The sequence below is a fragment of the Hypanus sabinus genome, chromosome 7, assembly GCF_030144855.1.
Source record: "Hypanus sabinus isolate sHypSab1 chromosome 7, sHypSab1.hap1, whole genome shotgun sequence".
Classification (NCBI taxonomy): domain Eukaryota; kingdom Metazoa; phylum Chordata; class Chondrichthyes; order Myliobatiformes; family Dasyatidae; genus Hypanus; species Hypanus sabinus.
This window is the reverse complement of record NC_082712.1, coordinates 86037141-86051724: the sequence shown is the minus strand read 5'-3', so window position 1 is coordinate 86051724 and position 14584 is coordinate 86037141. Positions and strand designations below refer to the sequence as shown.

Genomic DNA, 14584 nt, shown 5'->3' with positions numbered 1-14584 from the left:
GGAAGCAGTGAGAGGCTAACCGGTCAGGCATAGGCACCTACCTCCGCCATCAGCAGCAAACGAGGAGGTGGGAGGTGGAGGGGGAGAGAGACTGGTCAAGTCGCCCCGCTCATCTTTCACGTTTGTCCTCGATTTCAGTTTCGCTCTCCACTTTGATCGGCAAGAAATGGAGTTGATCATGGGCTCGTGCCTTGCTCCCAAACTGCACACTCCACTCCAAACTTTCTCGCAGACAGCGAAGCACCAGATCACTCAGTCGTCCCGAAAACACAACATCAAAATGTAAATCACAGGTTTCCATAGTAGCAGAATCATATTTGAAGAAAGAAGTAAAAGTAGTTTTGTTAACTGACTGAAGGATGTGGCATTTTTTTTAAACTGTTCACTGGCGCCACCTTGTGTCAATAACCAACACAGTCCAACGATTATGCTGGGGGCAGCCTGCAAGTATTGGAGATATCATTGACATGTGTACAGTTCTTTGAGTCAAGTGGTTTAGATTCTGACAGGTGGTTTCCTCTAACTTGAGAGTCTAGAATTCGGAAATAAGGAGTTCCCCTAAGGACAATGATGAGGCAGTTTCTTCAGAGAAATTACAGAGAGGCACAGATTGTGTGAATACAGTCTTCTTCCCAGGGTTGGGGAATCAAGGACTAGAGGGCTTAGGTTTAAAGGTGAGAGCAGAGGTTTAATAGATACCTGAGGGGCAACGTTTTCACCCAGAGGGTGGTCAGTATATGGAGCGAGCTGCAAAAGGAAGTGGTTGGTACATTAATAATGTTCAAAAGATACTTGGATAGGCACGTGAATAAGAAATGTTCAGAGCAGGTGTTCACAACCTGGGGTCTGTGGACTCCCCGGTTAATGGTAGGGGTTTGGGAACCTCTGGTTATTATGCGACTGCTAATGCCAAGCCGACAATCTCTGAAGCGTATTGATGATGGCTTGTAAAGAAGGCGGCAGTGGCAACCCACTTCTGTAGAAAAATTTGCCAAGAACAATTATGGTCAAGGAAAGACATGCACATAATTAATTTTACATTGATTGGAAGAAAGTATGGGTGGGGGGGATGCCAGAGCTAAGTTCTTTACACAGAGAATGGTGGAGCATCCTTCCAGGAGTAGTGGTAGAGGCAGATATAGAAATTATAGGGCTTTTAAGAAATTCTTAGATAGGAGAAAGGAGGGCTATGTAGGAGGGAAGGGTTAGATTAATCTTGGAGTAGGTTAAAAGATCAGCACAACATTGTGGGCCAAAGAGCCTGTACTGTATTGTGCTGTTCGATGTTCTATGTGCCTCTAATTTCAAGGGCACTTGTCGAGCTACACTGGAAGAAGGCGTTCTCTTTAGGGGCCCACTGAATTTTACAATGGTCCTGATGTTTATCGTCCAGTCCTTGACTGGAGTTTGGAGGCTGCTGGGCTTCAGGGGGCAAAAATTTTGCATTTCCAAAAACAGTGCATAATATTTATAGACACAAGTCTACAGATGCTGAAATTCAGAGCAAAAAATTAAACTGCTGGTGGTTGAGCAACGTCTGCAGAGGAGAAAGGATGGTCAAAGTTTCTTAAAGCTTAGCTTCATCAGGTAAGATGCTGAAATGTTGTTATATACCTGGAGCCCATGATTGAAGCTCTGTCCAGCTCCTTTCTCCTGTGTCACTGTGCTGAATGGAATCCTTTGATCAGAGCTTCAGTGTGACTCTTGTACCACACTGGAGACACTGGGCTGCAGAAGCTGAAACCTGGAGCAACTCGAGGGTCAGGCAGCATCTGTGAGGGAGAAATGGACAACCGATGTTCCAACCCCAACGTCTACTGTCCGTTTCCCTCTACAGGTGCTGTCTGATCCCTTGAGTTCTTCCAACAGTTTGTTTTCTATTTATTTATTTACTGAGATACAATGCCCTTCTGGACCTTTGAGTCACACCACACAGCAATCCCTCAAATTTAACCCTAGCCTAATCACGAGACAATTTACAAAGACCAATTAACCTACCAACTGGTATGTCTTTGGACTGTGAGAGGAAACTGGAGCACCCGGAGTAAACCCGCACAGCCAAGAGGAGAGTGTACAAACTCCTTACTGACAGCAGTGGGAGTTGAACCAGGGTTTCCTGTGCTGTTGTGCTGTGCTGACCACCCATGATTTCTGTTTGCTCTTTTTTATCATTCTGTTAGGGAGGGTGCTACTGACTTTAAGCAATGCAGACCAAATAATTTTACTTACTGTAAAAGGTTGAAATTTTTGTCATATTGATGATATAAGCAGCACTCTTCCCCACTCTCTATCTCCAAAATCAGGCAGGAGATACGAAAGCCCGAAAACACATGAAGATGGACTCTTGACCTCAGAATCTTCTAAGGCTTGGCCTACCTGCAGTGCACTTTCTCTGTAGCTGTAACACTATATTCTGCCTTCCTTTACCCTTGTTCTTGTTGCAAAGCAAGCATGGCAAAGCCTCTACTACTTTAGGAGTCTCTGAATATTCAGCTTGACATCTACAGTTGTCCTGCTGAAGGCTCGCAGCCCAAAATGTTAGTTGTACTCTTTTCCATAGGTGCTGCCTGGCCTGCTGAGATTCTCTAGTTTTTTGTGTGTTTTGCTTGGATTTCCAGCATCTGCAGATTTTCGCTTGTTTCTATGGATGTGTAGTGGAGAATACATTGACTGGAGGTGTCATGTCCTGGTATGGAAACTTCAATGCCTTTGAACGGAAATTCCTACAAAAGGTAGTAGTTTTGGCCTAGTACGTCACGGGTAAAGCCCTCCCCGCCGTTGAGCATATCTGCATTAAACACTTGTAGGAAAGCAGGCATCCACCATCAGAGATCCCCACCACCCAGGCCATGCTCGCTCCGCGCTGCTGCCATCAGGTAGAAGGTACCAGTTCCCCAGAACTCTCACCATTAGGTTCAAGAATCCCCTCGACCATCAGGCTCTCGAACAAAAGATGATAACTACACTCCACTATAGGGATGTTTCCCTAACCACTGATCTCACTTCAAGAGCTCTTTATCTTGTTATTTCATGCTCTCGTTATTTATTGCTACTTGTTTATATCTGCATTTGTTGTCTTCTATGCTCTTGCTCTTTTATTTGTCCTGTTTACAGTTGCTATTTTATAGATTTGCTGAGTTTACCCACAGGAAAAATAGTCTCAGGTTTGTATGTGGTGACATAAATTTTACTTTGAACTGTGAACTTCAGTTTTTCATCCTTTCTATTGTATTTCTTCATTCTTCTGTGACCTGCTAAAACATGAATCTCAGGGTAGTGTACGGTGGGTGACATGCAAGTACTGTGATAGTAAATTCAGTTTAATTTGGAACGAAGCAATGAAACACTTTCCCCCGTGTGTTAAAGAACATTTTTGGAGAGGAGGAACAAACTGCTTGAAGAACTCGGCAGCTCAGGCAGCTTCTGTGGGAAGAACAGAGTCGGATCAGAATCAGGTTTAATCTCACCGACATACGTTGTGAAATGATTCGTCTATGTGGCAGCAGTGCAATGCAATACATAATAAAAACTAAATTACAGTTAGTACAAATGTATTAATAAAAGTTAAATGAAATAAATAGTGCAAAAAATGGAAAAAAAAAGAAGTGAGGTAGAGTGCATGGGTTCAATGTCCTTCCAGAAATCTGATGGCAGAGAAGTTGTTCCTGAATCGTTAAATGTGTGCCTTCAGGCTCCTGTACTCTCCTCACTGACGGTAGCTTTGAGAACAAGACATAATTATGAGGCTATGAGGCCAGAACTTGCGGGTGTGAATTGGGATGATGTTTTTGCAGGGGAATGTACTATGGACATATGGTCGATGTTTGGGGATCTCTTGCAAGATGTTAGGAATAAATTTGACCCGGTGAGGAAGATAAAGAATGGTAGGATGAAGGAACCATGGGTGACGAGTGAGGTTGAAAATCTAGGCAGCATACATGAGGTTCAGGAAGCAAGGATCAGATAGGGCTGTTGAGGAATATAGGGTAGCAAGAAAAGAGCTTAAGGGGCTGAGGAGAGCAAGAAGGGGGCATGAGAAGGCCTTGGCAAGTAGGGAAAAGGAAAACCCCAAGGCATTCTTCAGTTATGTGAAGAACAAAAGGATGACATGAGTGAACGTAGGACCGCTTAGAGATAAAGGTGGGAAGATGTGCCTGCAGGCTGTGGAAGTGAGCGAGGTCCTCAATGAATACTTCTCTTCAGTATTCACCAATGAGAGGGAACTTGATGACGGTGAGGACAATATGAGTGAGGTTGAAGTTCTGGAGCATGTTGATACTAAGGGAGAGGAGGTGTTGGAGTTGTTAAAATACATTAGGATGGGTAAGTCCCCGGGGCCTGACGGAATATTCCCCAGGCTGCTCCATGGGGCGAGGGAAGAGATTGCTGAGCCTCTGGCTAGGATCTTTATGTCCACGTTGTCCACAGGAATGGTACCACTGGATTGGAGGGAGGTGAATGTTGTCCCCTTGTTTGATAAAGGTAGTAGGGATAGTCTGGGTAATTATAGACCAGTGAGCCTAATGTCTGGTGGGAAAGCTGTTGGAGATTCTTAGAGATAGGATCTATGGGCATTTAGAGACATGGTCTGACCAGGGACAGTCAGCATGGCTTTGTGAAGGGCAGATGTGTCTAACAAGCCTGTGAAGAGCTCTTTGAGGAGGTGACCAGGCATATAGATGAGGGTAGTGCAGTGGATGTGATCTACATGGATTTAATGAGGCATTTGATAAAGTTCCACATGGTAGGCTTATTCAGAAAGTCAGAAGGCATGGGATCCAGGGAAGTTTAGCCAGGTGGATTCAGAATTGCCTTGCCTGCAGAAAGCAGAGGGTCATGGTGGAGGGAGTACATTCAGATTGGATGGTTGTGACTCATGGTGTCCCACAAGGATTGGTTCTGGAACCTCTACTTTTTATTAACGACCTGGACGTGGGGATAGAAGGGTGGATTGGCAAGTTTGCAGACGGCACAAAGGTTGGTGGTGGTGTGGATAGTTTAGAGGATTGTCAAAGTTTGCAGAGAGACATTGATAGGATGCAGGAGTGGCCTGAGATGTGGCAGATAGAGTTCAACCCAGAGAAGTGTGAGGTGGTACACTTTGGAAGGACAAACTCCAAGGCAGAGTACAAAGTAAATGGCAAGATACTTGGTAGTGTGGAGGAGCAGAGGGATCTGGGGGTACATTTCCACAGATTCCTGAAAGTTGCTTCACAGGTAGATAGGGTAGTTAAGAAAGCTTATGGGGTGTTAGCTTTCATAAGTTGAGGGATATAGTTTAAGAGTCGCAAGGTAATGATGCAGCTCTATAAAACTCTGTGTCCAGTTCTGGTTGCCTCACCTTAGGAAGGATGTGGAAGCATTGGAAAGGGTACAGAAGAGATTTACCAGGATGCTGCCTGGTTTAGGGAGTATACATTATGATCAGAGATTAAGGGAGCTAGGGCTTTACTCTCTGGCGAGGAGGAGGATGAGAGGAGACATGATAGAGGTATACAAGATATTAAGAGGAATAGACAGAGTGGACAGTCAGCACCTCTTCCCCCTGGGCACCACTGCTCGGTACAAGAGAACATGACTTTAAGTTAAGGGGTGGGAAGTTCTAGGGGGATATTAGAGGAAGGTTTTTCACTCAGAGGGTGGTTGGTGCGTGGAATGCACTGCCTGAGTCAGTGGTGGAGGCAGATACGCTAGTGAAATTTAAGAGATTACTAGACGGGTATATGGAGGAATTTAAGGTGGGGGAATATATGGGAGGCAGGGTTTAAGGGTTGGCACAACATTGTGGGCAGAAGGGCCTGTACTGTTCTGTGTTCTATGACCTGGGAGATGGGGGTCCTTAATGATGGGTGCTGCCTTTTTCAGACATCGCTCCTTGAAGATGTCCTGAATACTACGGAAGCTAATCCCATGATAGAGCTGATTTAGTTTCCAACTCTCTGCAGATTATTTCAATCCTGTGGAGGAGCCCCCACTTCATACTAGATGGTGATGCAGCCAGTTAGAATTCTCTTCGCAGTACATGTATTGAAATTTCCGAGTGTGTTGGGTGACATACCCAATCTTCTCAAATCTTGACAGTGATTCAAGTCACAACCCTTTGTTATTCGCTGAGTTGCTCTGGCAGTTTTTTTATTGCTGTGGTTTCCAATGTCTTCCATCTTCTGTGCCTCCATTGTTGGAGGAGAGGTTGGTTGGTGTTGCTGGATCAGATAAGGGAGAATCTTGCCCTGCCGACTTGTCCTAACACTTCCTGTCTCTTCTCTTTTGCAGGACGCAAGGAAAGCATGTGGCGACTCCACGCTGTCCCAGGTGAGGCAAGCGACTGATCTTTCGGTAACATAAATGTGTCTTCGGTCACACCTGTGACTCTCCTCCCACCCGTTGTGTGGGTATTGGGTGGTGGAAGGCTGTAGTACTTCAGGGCATCAGGTGCTGAGAGCTGGAGTGGATGTAGTGGAGAATGAACAGAGAAGGCACTTGCCAGCTGAACCTGAGTGATTGTTCCAGCTTTTAAATTGCTTTCTGAATGATCTTAGAATGTAGAACTGACCTTTTTGAAATCTGTCTCTTCTGCCTGCCCATTATTCATATCCCTTCATCAGGCAGGATGTTCCAGGTACCCACCACTCTCTTGTTTTAAAAAAAACACAAAGATACTCGATTCATCTCCTTTAAACTTACCCTCGAAACTGTCCTGTCAGTGTGTGTGTCCTCTCTCTCTCTCTCTCGCTCTCTCTCTCTCGCTCTCTCTCTCTCGCTCTCTCTCTCTCGCTCTCTCTCTCTCGCTCTCTCTCTCGCTCTCTCTCTCTCTCGCTCTCTCTCTCTCTCGCTCTCTCTCTCTCGCTCTCTCTCTCTCTCTCTCTCTCGCTCTCGCTCTCTCTTTTCCTCCTTCCCATCACACCCTTCTCTCTTTCTACCCCTCCCCCTCCCTCTCTCACCTACCCTCTCTCTCTGTACCACTTCCCCAGCCCCAACCCCTCCTCCCACACCCACTCCCCCCCCCCCCAGCCCTTCGAGCTGCGTCACCCAGCAACTCCCTGATTTAAATAGCCTAATCACAGGACAATTTACATTGTCCAACTAACCTATCAAGCAGTACGCCTTTGGACTGTGGGAGAAAACCGGAGCACCCGGAGGAAACCCACACAGTTATGGGGAGACAGACCTATAGGCAGTTGGTCATCGGTACTGTAAAGCTTTGTGCCACCATGCTGCCCCAATTAGAGAGGGTGCAGAGGAGATTTACCAGAGTGCTGTCTGGATTAGCGAGCATGCCTTATGAGAGTAGTTGGAGTGAGCTAGGGCTTTTCTCTTTTGAGTGAAGGAGGTTGTGAGGTGTATAAGATGATAAGAGACATAGATCAAATGGATAGCCAGAGCCAGAGACTTTCTTTTTCTGTAGGGCAGAAATGGCTGATACGGGGGGGGGGGGCATAAGTTTAAGGTGGTTAGAGGAACATAAAGTGGGAGGTGTCAGAGGTAAGTGCTTTTTAAACAGAGTGCTGGGACTATGGAATGAAAGGTGGCGGTAGAGGCAGATACATTGGGGACATTTTAGAAACGCTTGGGTAGATAAATGGATGGAAGGAAAATGGAGAGAAGTTAGATTGCTCTTAGAGTAGGGTGCAATCTTGCACAATATTGTGGGCTGAAGGCCCTATACTGTGCTGTAGTGTTCTATGTTTGCCCAACATCTCTTTATAGCTCTGGCAGCATCCTAATGAACCTGTTCTGCACCCCCTCTAAGGGCTGCACATCTTCCTATAATGGGGTGGTTTTGATTTTGATCCTGAATAATCTTGACTTCACCTGTTCGTCCACCTTTATGTTAGTTCAGTGATTCCCTCCCCCCCCCCCCCCCCCCCACACCGAGTAAGCTCTGTATTTAATCGCTAGATAGTCTTTGTTATCCAGTGTGGGAGAACAAAAACCTTGTATCAGTCATCCATGTATTCTCACAGTGAGGGAGTGAGTGAAAAAGAGAGAGGGGGTGGTGAGAATAAGGGAACGCTAAGCAGCAAACTCCCATTTACAAAGTAGGATTCAAGATTGTTTATTGTCATTCTTCAGTACACTAATGTAAAGGAGAATGAAATGATTGTTACTGTGAATACAATGCAGCTTAAAAAAACACAATAACATTAAAACACAATAACAATAAAATAACACAATAACAGTAAAAGCAGTCATATGAAACACAATGTACAGGTAACTGTTTTGAGTGTAGCCAAATATACACATGTTTAGTTTACACACGGACTGATTCTATATAAATATAAAGGAATGCCATGTACAGGAGTATCTGTGACTCTGATAGATAATAATAAAGTGACCTTGTGATCCTTGGCAAGAGGAACTCTTCCAGGTAGCGGCAGGGCTTATGGAAACACAATAGGCCAGTGACTGTACCAGTATACATATGAAGCCTGGAGTGTAAACATAAAGTGGCACGAGGGTTGCTGAGGGGCTGTGGAAGGGAGTGGCTGATGTGGATGCTAGTGGGGTTGGTTAATGGGCGGAGATGTTGATCATCCTGTCGGATTAGTCCTAAAGTCTCATTTGTAGAGGGAGTTTTACGGTTTAATTTAATAAAAAACATGGCTTAACATGAGTGGAAAAATGGTCCTGAGAAATTTTCCTCACTGGAAGTGTGCAGTTGATGGTTCCTACACATTCCTGTGCCACTGCTCGTGTGACATAGTCATATGTTCCATGGGCTGCCACTGCTTCTCCAAGCTGTCCAAAACATTCTCATCAAATCAAATTTAATTATCATTCAACCATACATGGATGCATCCAAACGAAACAGCATTCCTCTGGGGTCAAGATGCACAACGTGGACAACACATTCAAAATAATGAGCAAAAAAAAATTCACGCAAAATAAACGCATACATAGTCCAAGATCCTGAGCAACATGTCCCACAAATTGATGGTATTGATTCGTGGCAGTATGCAGCCAGTGCAATCCAGCCTGGCTTTCGTCCAGTCGAACATTAGAGGTTTGCACCGACGGGAGAGGCCAGCCTCCAACTGATCATGGAACCTACTTTACACTACCACTTGATTCCCTCTCCCGGACTGCAGCAGCAGGCAAGCATGCAGCTCGAGGCCTAGTCCTTGCTACAACCGAGGCAATGCTGCTCCCATGCTGCCTGTGGTACCATCAAACAAGGGAAACAGGCCTACAGCATCTTACATTTCAATGTCATGGAAATGAACCATTCAGTACTCAGTGTTCATGTGCACAGGTTGCACTACCTGCCCATAGATCTACCTCCAACACAGAATCTACAGCCAACTTTCTCTGCTCTGCCCAAGGGTACCCAGGATGAGGAGGAATTTCTTTAGCCAGGCGGCAGTGAATATTGGCATTTATTGCCACAGACGGCTGTGGAGGCCAAGTCATTGGGTATACTTTCTTGGAATATATTTTGAATATTGTATTTGGTTCTAGTGGCCTGAATATATAGAGGTTAAAGAGGAGATTACCAGGATGCTGCCTGGATTAGAGAGCATGTCTTGTGGGGATAGGTTGAATGAGCTTAGGACTTTTCTCTTTGGAGCGAAGGAGGATGGGAGGTGACTTGTTAGAGGTGTACAAGAGAGGCAAGATCGAGTGGACAGCCAGAAACTTTCCCAGGGCAGAAAATGCTAATGAGGGGGCATAAATCTAAGGTGATCGGAGGAAAGTATGGGGGGAATTTCAGAGATAAGTGTTTTACAGAGAGTGGTGGGCGCATGGATTGTGGGAGGGAAGGGTTAGCTTGATCTTGAAGGTTAAATGTTTGGCACAACTTTGTGGGCTGGAGGCCCTGCACTGTAGTTTATAATATTATTTCTTCTATTTTTAAAGCAGAGGTTCTTGATTAGTGAGGGTGTCAAAGGTTACAGGGAGAGGGCAGAAGAGGAGGGTTCAGAGGAAAAATACATCAATCATGATCAAATGTCAGACACTCAGTGGACCAAATGGCCTAATTCTGTTCCAATGTCTTATGGGCACCCGGGATGTTCTAAATACAGTGGATTGCAGTTAATTGGCCCAATTAAACAGCTGCTCCAATTAGCTGAAGTTACATGGAAATAGCTAAAAAGCAATAAAAAAGATTAACTGAAGTTTAACTGATTAGCAAATTATGTATTTAAATAAATACAGAACAAATTAGGATATTACCAGTTCTACTAAAACTGTTAGTTCCTAATAGTTATCAGTGGAGAAATTCATCCATTGTACTCTGCTGTGTTTCATTGACTGTAAATGAACAAAATCAGCACAGACACCTAGAGCAAATAATGGACAGCCTTCACGCAATGCTTTCAACAGTTGTACCCTCCAATTCCTCGTTTTCATTGTAACATTCAAAATGATTGTCGATGCAGCCTTTGTAGTTTCTAACTTGTTGAAGTAGTGAAATCATTTTCACTCCCATCCATGTCTGGCATCTCCAAGCCTGAATGCTCACCACAGTGAGCAAAACAGTTCTGAATTGTTTTGCCTTTTTCTCGCCAACAATCAGTGACAAAAATCTCTGCTTTTTGAACAAAAGCACATGCAACTGATGCTATTTAAAAACTGTTCACTCTGAGCCCAATGTAGTGTCTAACAGCCACACAAGATCATGCGACTGACACTAGTTAGAAACCGTTTGGGAACGGTCTCCTGTTCCAGTTACGTTGAGTAGTGTCCCAAATAAATGAGGGGAATCCTGGCTATTTTCTCAGTTTTTTGTTCTTTCAAAGTTGTCCCAGATAAACAACTGACCTGATTAACTGATAGACCATTTAACCAGAATCCACTCTGTGGTGAATAACTTCAGAATCAGATTTAATGTCACCGGCAGACGTCATGAAATTTGTTAATTTTATGGCAGTAATAAATTAATATACAGAAAAAACTGAAGTACAGTAAGTGTGTGTGTGTGTTTTATATTTATTAAAATAGTCAAATTAAAGTAGTGCTAAAGTAGTAGTGAGTTCGTGTTCATGGGTTCATTGACCATTTAGAAATGGATGGCAGAGGGGAAGAAACTGCTCCTGAATCTCCGAGTGTGTTCCTGAAGGTAACAATGAGAAGAGGGCATGTTCTGGGTGGTGGGGGTTCTTATTGATGGAAGCTGCCTTCCTAAGGCACCGCTCCTTGAAGATGTCTTGCATACAACAGAGGCTTGTACCCATGACGGAGCTGATTAATTTTACAACTTTCCGTCACTTGGCACTGACTGGAAATCTGGAATTGCTGTGGCCTCCGCTGCACAGTGCAAAACTGAGTCAAGGTCCAATTTTATTATAATGTGGCGACCCACTTCCCAGCGCACTCGAACCGGCTCACAAAGTGGCGCGCGCCGGCATTGAGGCCGGTCCCAAAAAGGGAGCCAAGTCTGCTTCACCACCAAGGGAAAAAGCCCACGCGTGGGATGGGACTGTGAATATGCGCCCCCCCCCCCACAGTATTCCTGCCCGGGGAGGGCGGGAACAGGAAGGCTTTAAAGCGAAGCCGCGAAGTTTGAATAAACCTCTTTGGCAACTGCAGCTCACCGACTACGTGTCGTTATTTCAGCGCTGCGTGTAGCACACCGCTGCAATTGGTGACCCCGACGGCCCAAACAATATTTGGACCGGAGATGAATTATGCCACATCTGTTCATGCAGTTTTGTTAAAACTGCCAAGCTTCTGGACACTGCGACCTCACCTATGGTTCCAGCAAGCAGAAGCCCAATTCCACATTCGGCAGATAACCTCGGATGTCACACTTTACTACTACGTGGTGAGCTCCCTCGACCAGGAGACAGCCGCCCAGGTTGAGGAGTTCATACAGTCGCCCCCGGAGGACAGCAAATACACAGAATTCAAAGCCCTGCTCATTAGGACTTTCGGACTGTCACGGCACGAGCCAGCTGACCACTTACTGCACACAGGCCACCGTCGACTTTGATGAACAAGATGCTGTCCCTGGCTGGAGGACACACACCCTGCCTAATGTTTGAGCAGGTGTTCCTGGAGCAGCTGCCCGAGGACATATGCCTGCTGCTGTCTGACGCGGATTTCAGTGACCCCCCCGGAAGGTGGCGGCCCGGGCGGACGTGCTGTGGAAAGCCAAGAAGGAGAGTGGGGCGTCCATCGCACAGATCACCAAGCCACGCACCCAGCAGCAGACCAGCCCAAGCCCGGCCGCAGAGCCCACTAACCTCAGAGGCAGGGGTGAGGAGGCCAATGAACAATGGTGCTTCTACCACCAGTGGTGGAGCGCAGAAGCCCGCCGCTGATGGCTACGGTGGCTGGCCATCTGGATAGACTGCTGTATGTCTGGGACCAGCAGTCGGGACGGCGCTTTTTGGTGGACACCGGAGCCGAGATCAGCGTCTTACCTCCGACGAGTTATGACACCTGCAACAGAGAACTGGGTCCCACCCTGAGGGCCGCGAACGGCAGCACAGTAAGGACCGACGGCACCCATACGGTGTGGCTACAGTTCGGCTCCAGCTGGTTCACGTGGGACTTCACACTGGCCGCCGTAGCCCAACAGCTCCTGGGAGCTTTCAAATCAGGAGTATCTGTCCCACCTCTGTCAACCCTACGCTCGACTGAGTGAATATGGCCTGACAATCAACCCGGCCAAATGCCAGTTCGGGCTCGACACCATCGACTTCCTGGGCCACAGGATCACTAAAGACGGTGCAACCCCTCTGCCCGCTAAGGAAGACACAGTCTGCCATTTCCCCCGACCCAACACAATCAAAGGCCAGGAATTCGTGGGTATGGTAAATTTCTACCACCGCTTCCTCCCCTGTTTGCCCTGATGTCGGGTAAGGGCAAAGACATTACCTCGGATGAGGAGTCTACCGCCGCTTTCATTAAAACCAAAGAAGCCTTGGCAAATGCCGCGATGCTAGTGCACCCCAGAACGGACATCCCTACTGCCCTCACAGTGGACACATCCAACACAGCAGTCGGTGGGGTGCTGGAACAACTCATCGAGGGTCGCTGGCAACTCCTGGCGTTTTTCAGCAAACACCTGCGGCCACCCGAGCTCAAGTACAGTGCTTTCGACCGGGAACTGTTGGTGCTCTACCTGGCAATCCGGCATTTCAGGTACTTCTTAGAAGGTCGGCCCTTCACCACGTTCACGGACCACAAACGGCTTACCTTTGCGTTCATGAAAGCATCCGACCCCTGGTCGTCCCACCAGCAGCGACATCTGTCCTACATCTTCGAATACACGACGGATGTCCGGCATGTCTCGGGAAAGGACAATGTCGTGGCGGGCACTCCCTCCAGACCTAATATCCAAGCCTTGTCTCGGGGCTAGACTATGAAGCGCTGGCGGAGGCACAGCAGGCAGACGAGGAGATCCCTAGTTACAGAACCGCAGTCTCCGGTTTGCAGCTCCAGGACCTCCCCGTAGGCCCAGGTGAGAGGACCCTACTCTGTGACGTCACCACCGGCCAACCCTGCCCCGTCATCCCGGCAGCCTGGCGGCGGCACATTTTCAACTCCATTCACAACTTAGCGCACCCCTCCATTAGGACAGCCGTCCGGATGGTTCATTTGGCACGGACTCTGCAAGCAGGTCAGTGAATGGGCCAGAACGTGCATGCACTGCCAAACAGCCAAGGTGCAGTGGCACACCAAAGCCCTGCTGCAACAGTTCCACCCCACCTGCCAGCGTATCAACCACATTCATGTGGATATCGTGGGCCCCCTGCCAGTGTTGTGAGGAGCGCGGCACCTCCTGACTATCGTGGACCGGCTCACAATATGGCCAGTGGCGGTCCCACTCACCGACCCCACCTCCGAAACTTGCGCCCGAGCACTGATTGCAACCTGGGTATCTCGCTTTGGTGTACCGGCCCACATTACCTCCAACAGAGGCACCCAGTTCACCTCCAGCCTGTGGTCAGCTATGGCCAGCCTTTTGAGGACACAGCTACACCACACAACTGCCTACCACTCACAGTCGAACGGGCTAGTGGAGTGTTTCCACCGTCACCGGAGGTCGGCTCTCATGGCCCGCCTGAAAGGGCCTAACTGGGTGGACGAGCTTCCCTGGGTCCTGCTCGGAATCCGCACGGCGCCCAAGGAGGATCTGCACACCTCGTTGGCCGAGTTGGTGTACGGTGCACCCCAGGTCGTCCCAGGAGAGTTCATACCGGCCCCAAGGGGGCAAGAGGAAGATCCCACAGCAGTCCTGGGCAGACTACGCAAGAGGCTTGGTCCTGGCCCCCATACCCATTTCACAGCATGGACAGAGCGTACCCAAAGACCTGCAAAACTGTAAGTTCGTTTTTGTATGACATGGCGGACATCGGGCGCCGCTACAGCGGCCCTACGAGAGGCCATTTACGGTGATCAGAAACAACGGGGCCACATTCGTGCTGGACATTGGGGGGGAAAGAGGAGGTTTTCACAGTGGACCAATTCAAACCGGCCCGTGTGGACTTGGCGCAGCTGGTCGAGATTCAGGCACCGCGGCGCAGAGGCAGACCTCCCAAACAGAGTCTGACTCAGACTGAGGACATCGGGGGGGGGGGGTGTATCGCCGGTTCTGGGGGGAGTTATGTGGCGACCCACTTCCCAGCGCACT

The 14584-nt window shown here is 47.6% G+C and overlaps 1 protein-coding gene across 3 annotated transcripts in view; it reads left to right on the top strand.

Annotated features, from left to right (window-relative positions):
* Window positions 1-14584, top strand: part of LOC132396932 (guanine nucleotide-binding protein G(I)/G(S)/G(T) subunit beta-2) — a 145637-nt gene that overhangs the window by 102693 nt on the left and 28360 nt on the right. For all 3 annotated transcript variants that reach the window (XM_059975048.1, XM_059975049.1, XM_059975050.1), the window contains one exon: window positions 6274-6312. In XM_059975048.1, coding sequence (XP_059831031.1) covers window positions 6274-6312 — 39 coding nt within the window. The remainder of the gene's footprint in view (window positions 1-6273; window positions 6313-14584) is intronic.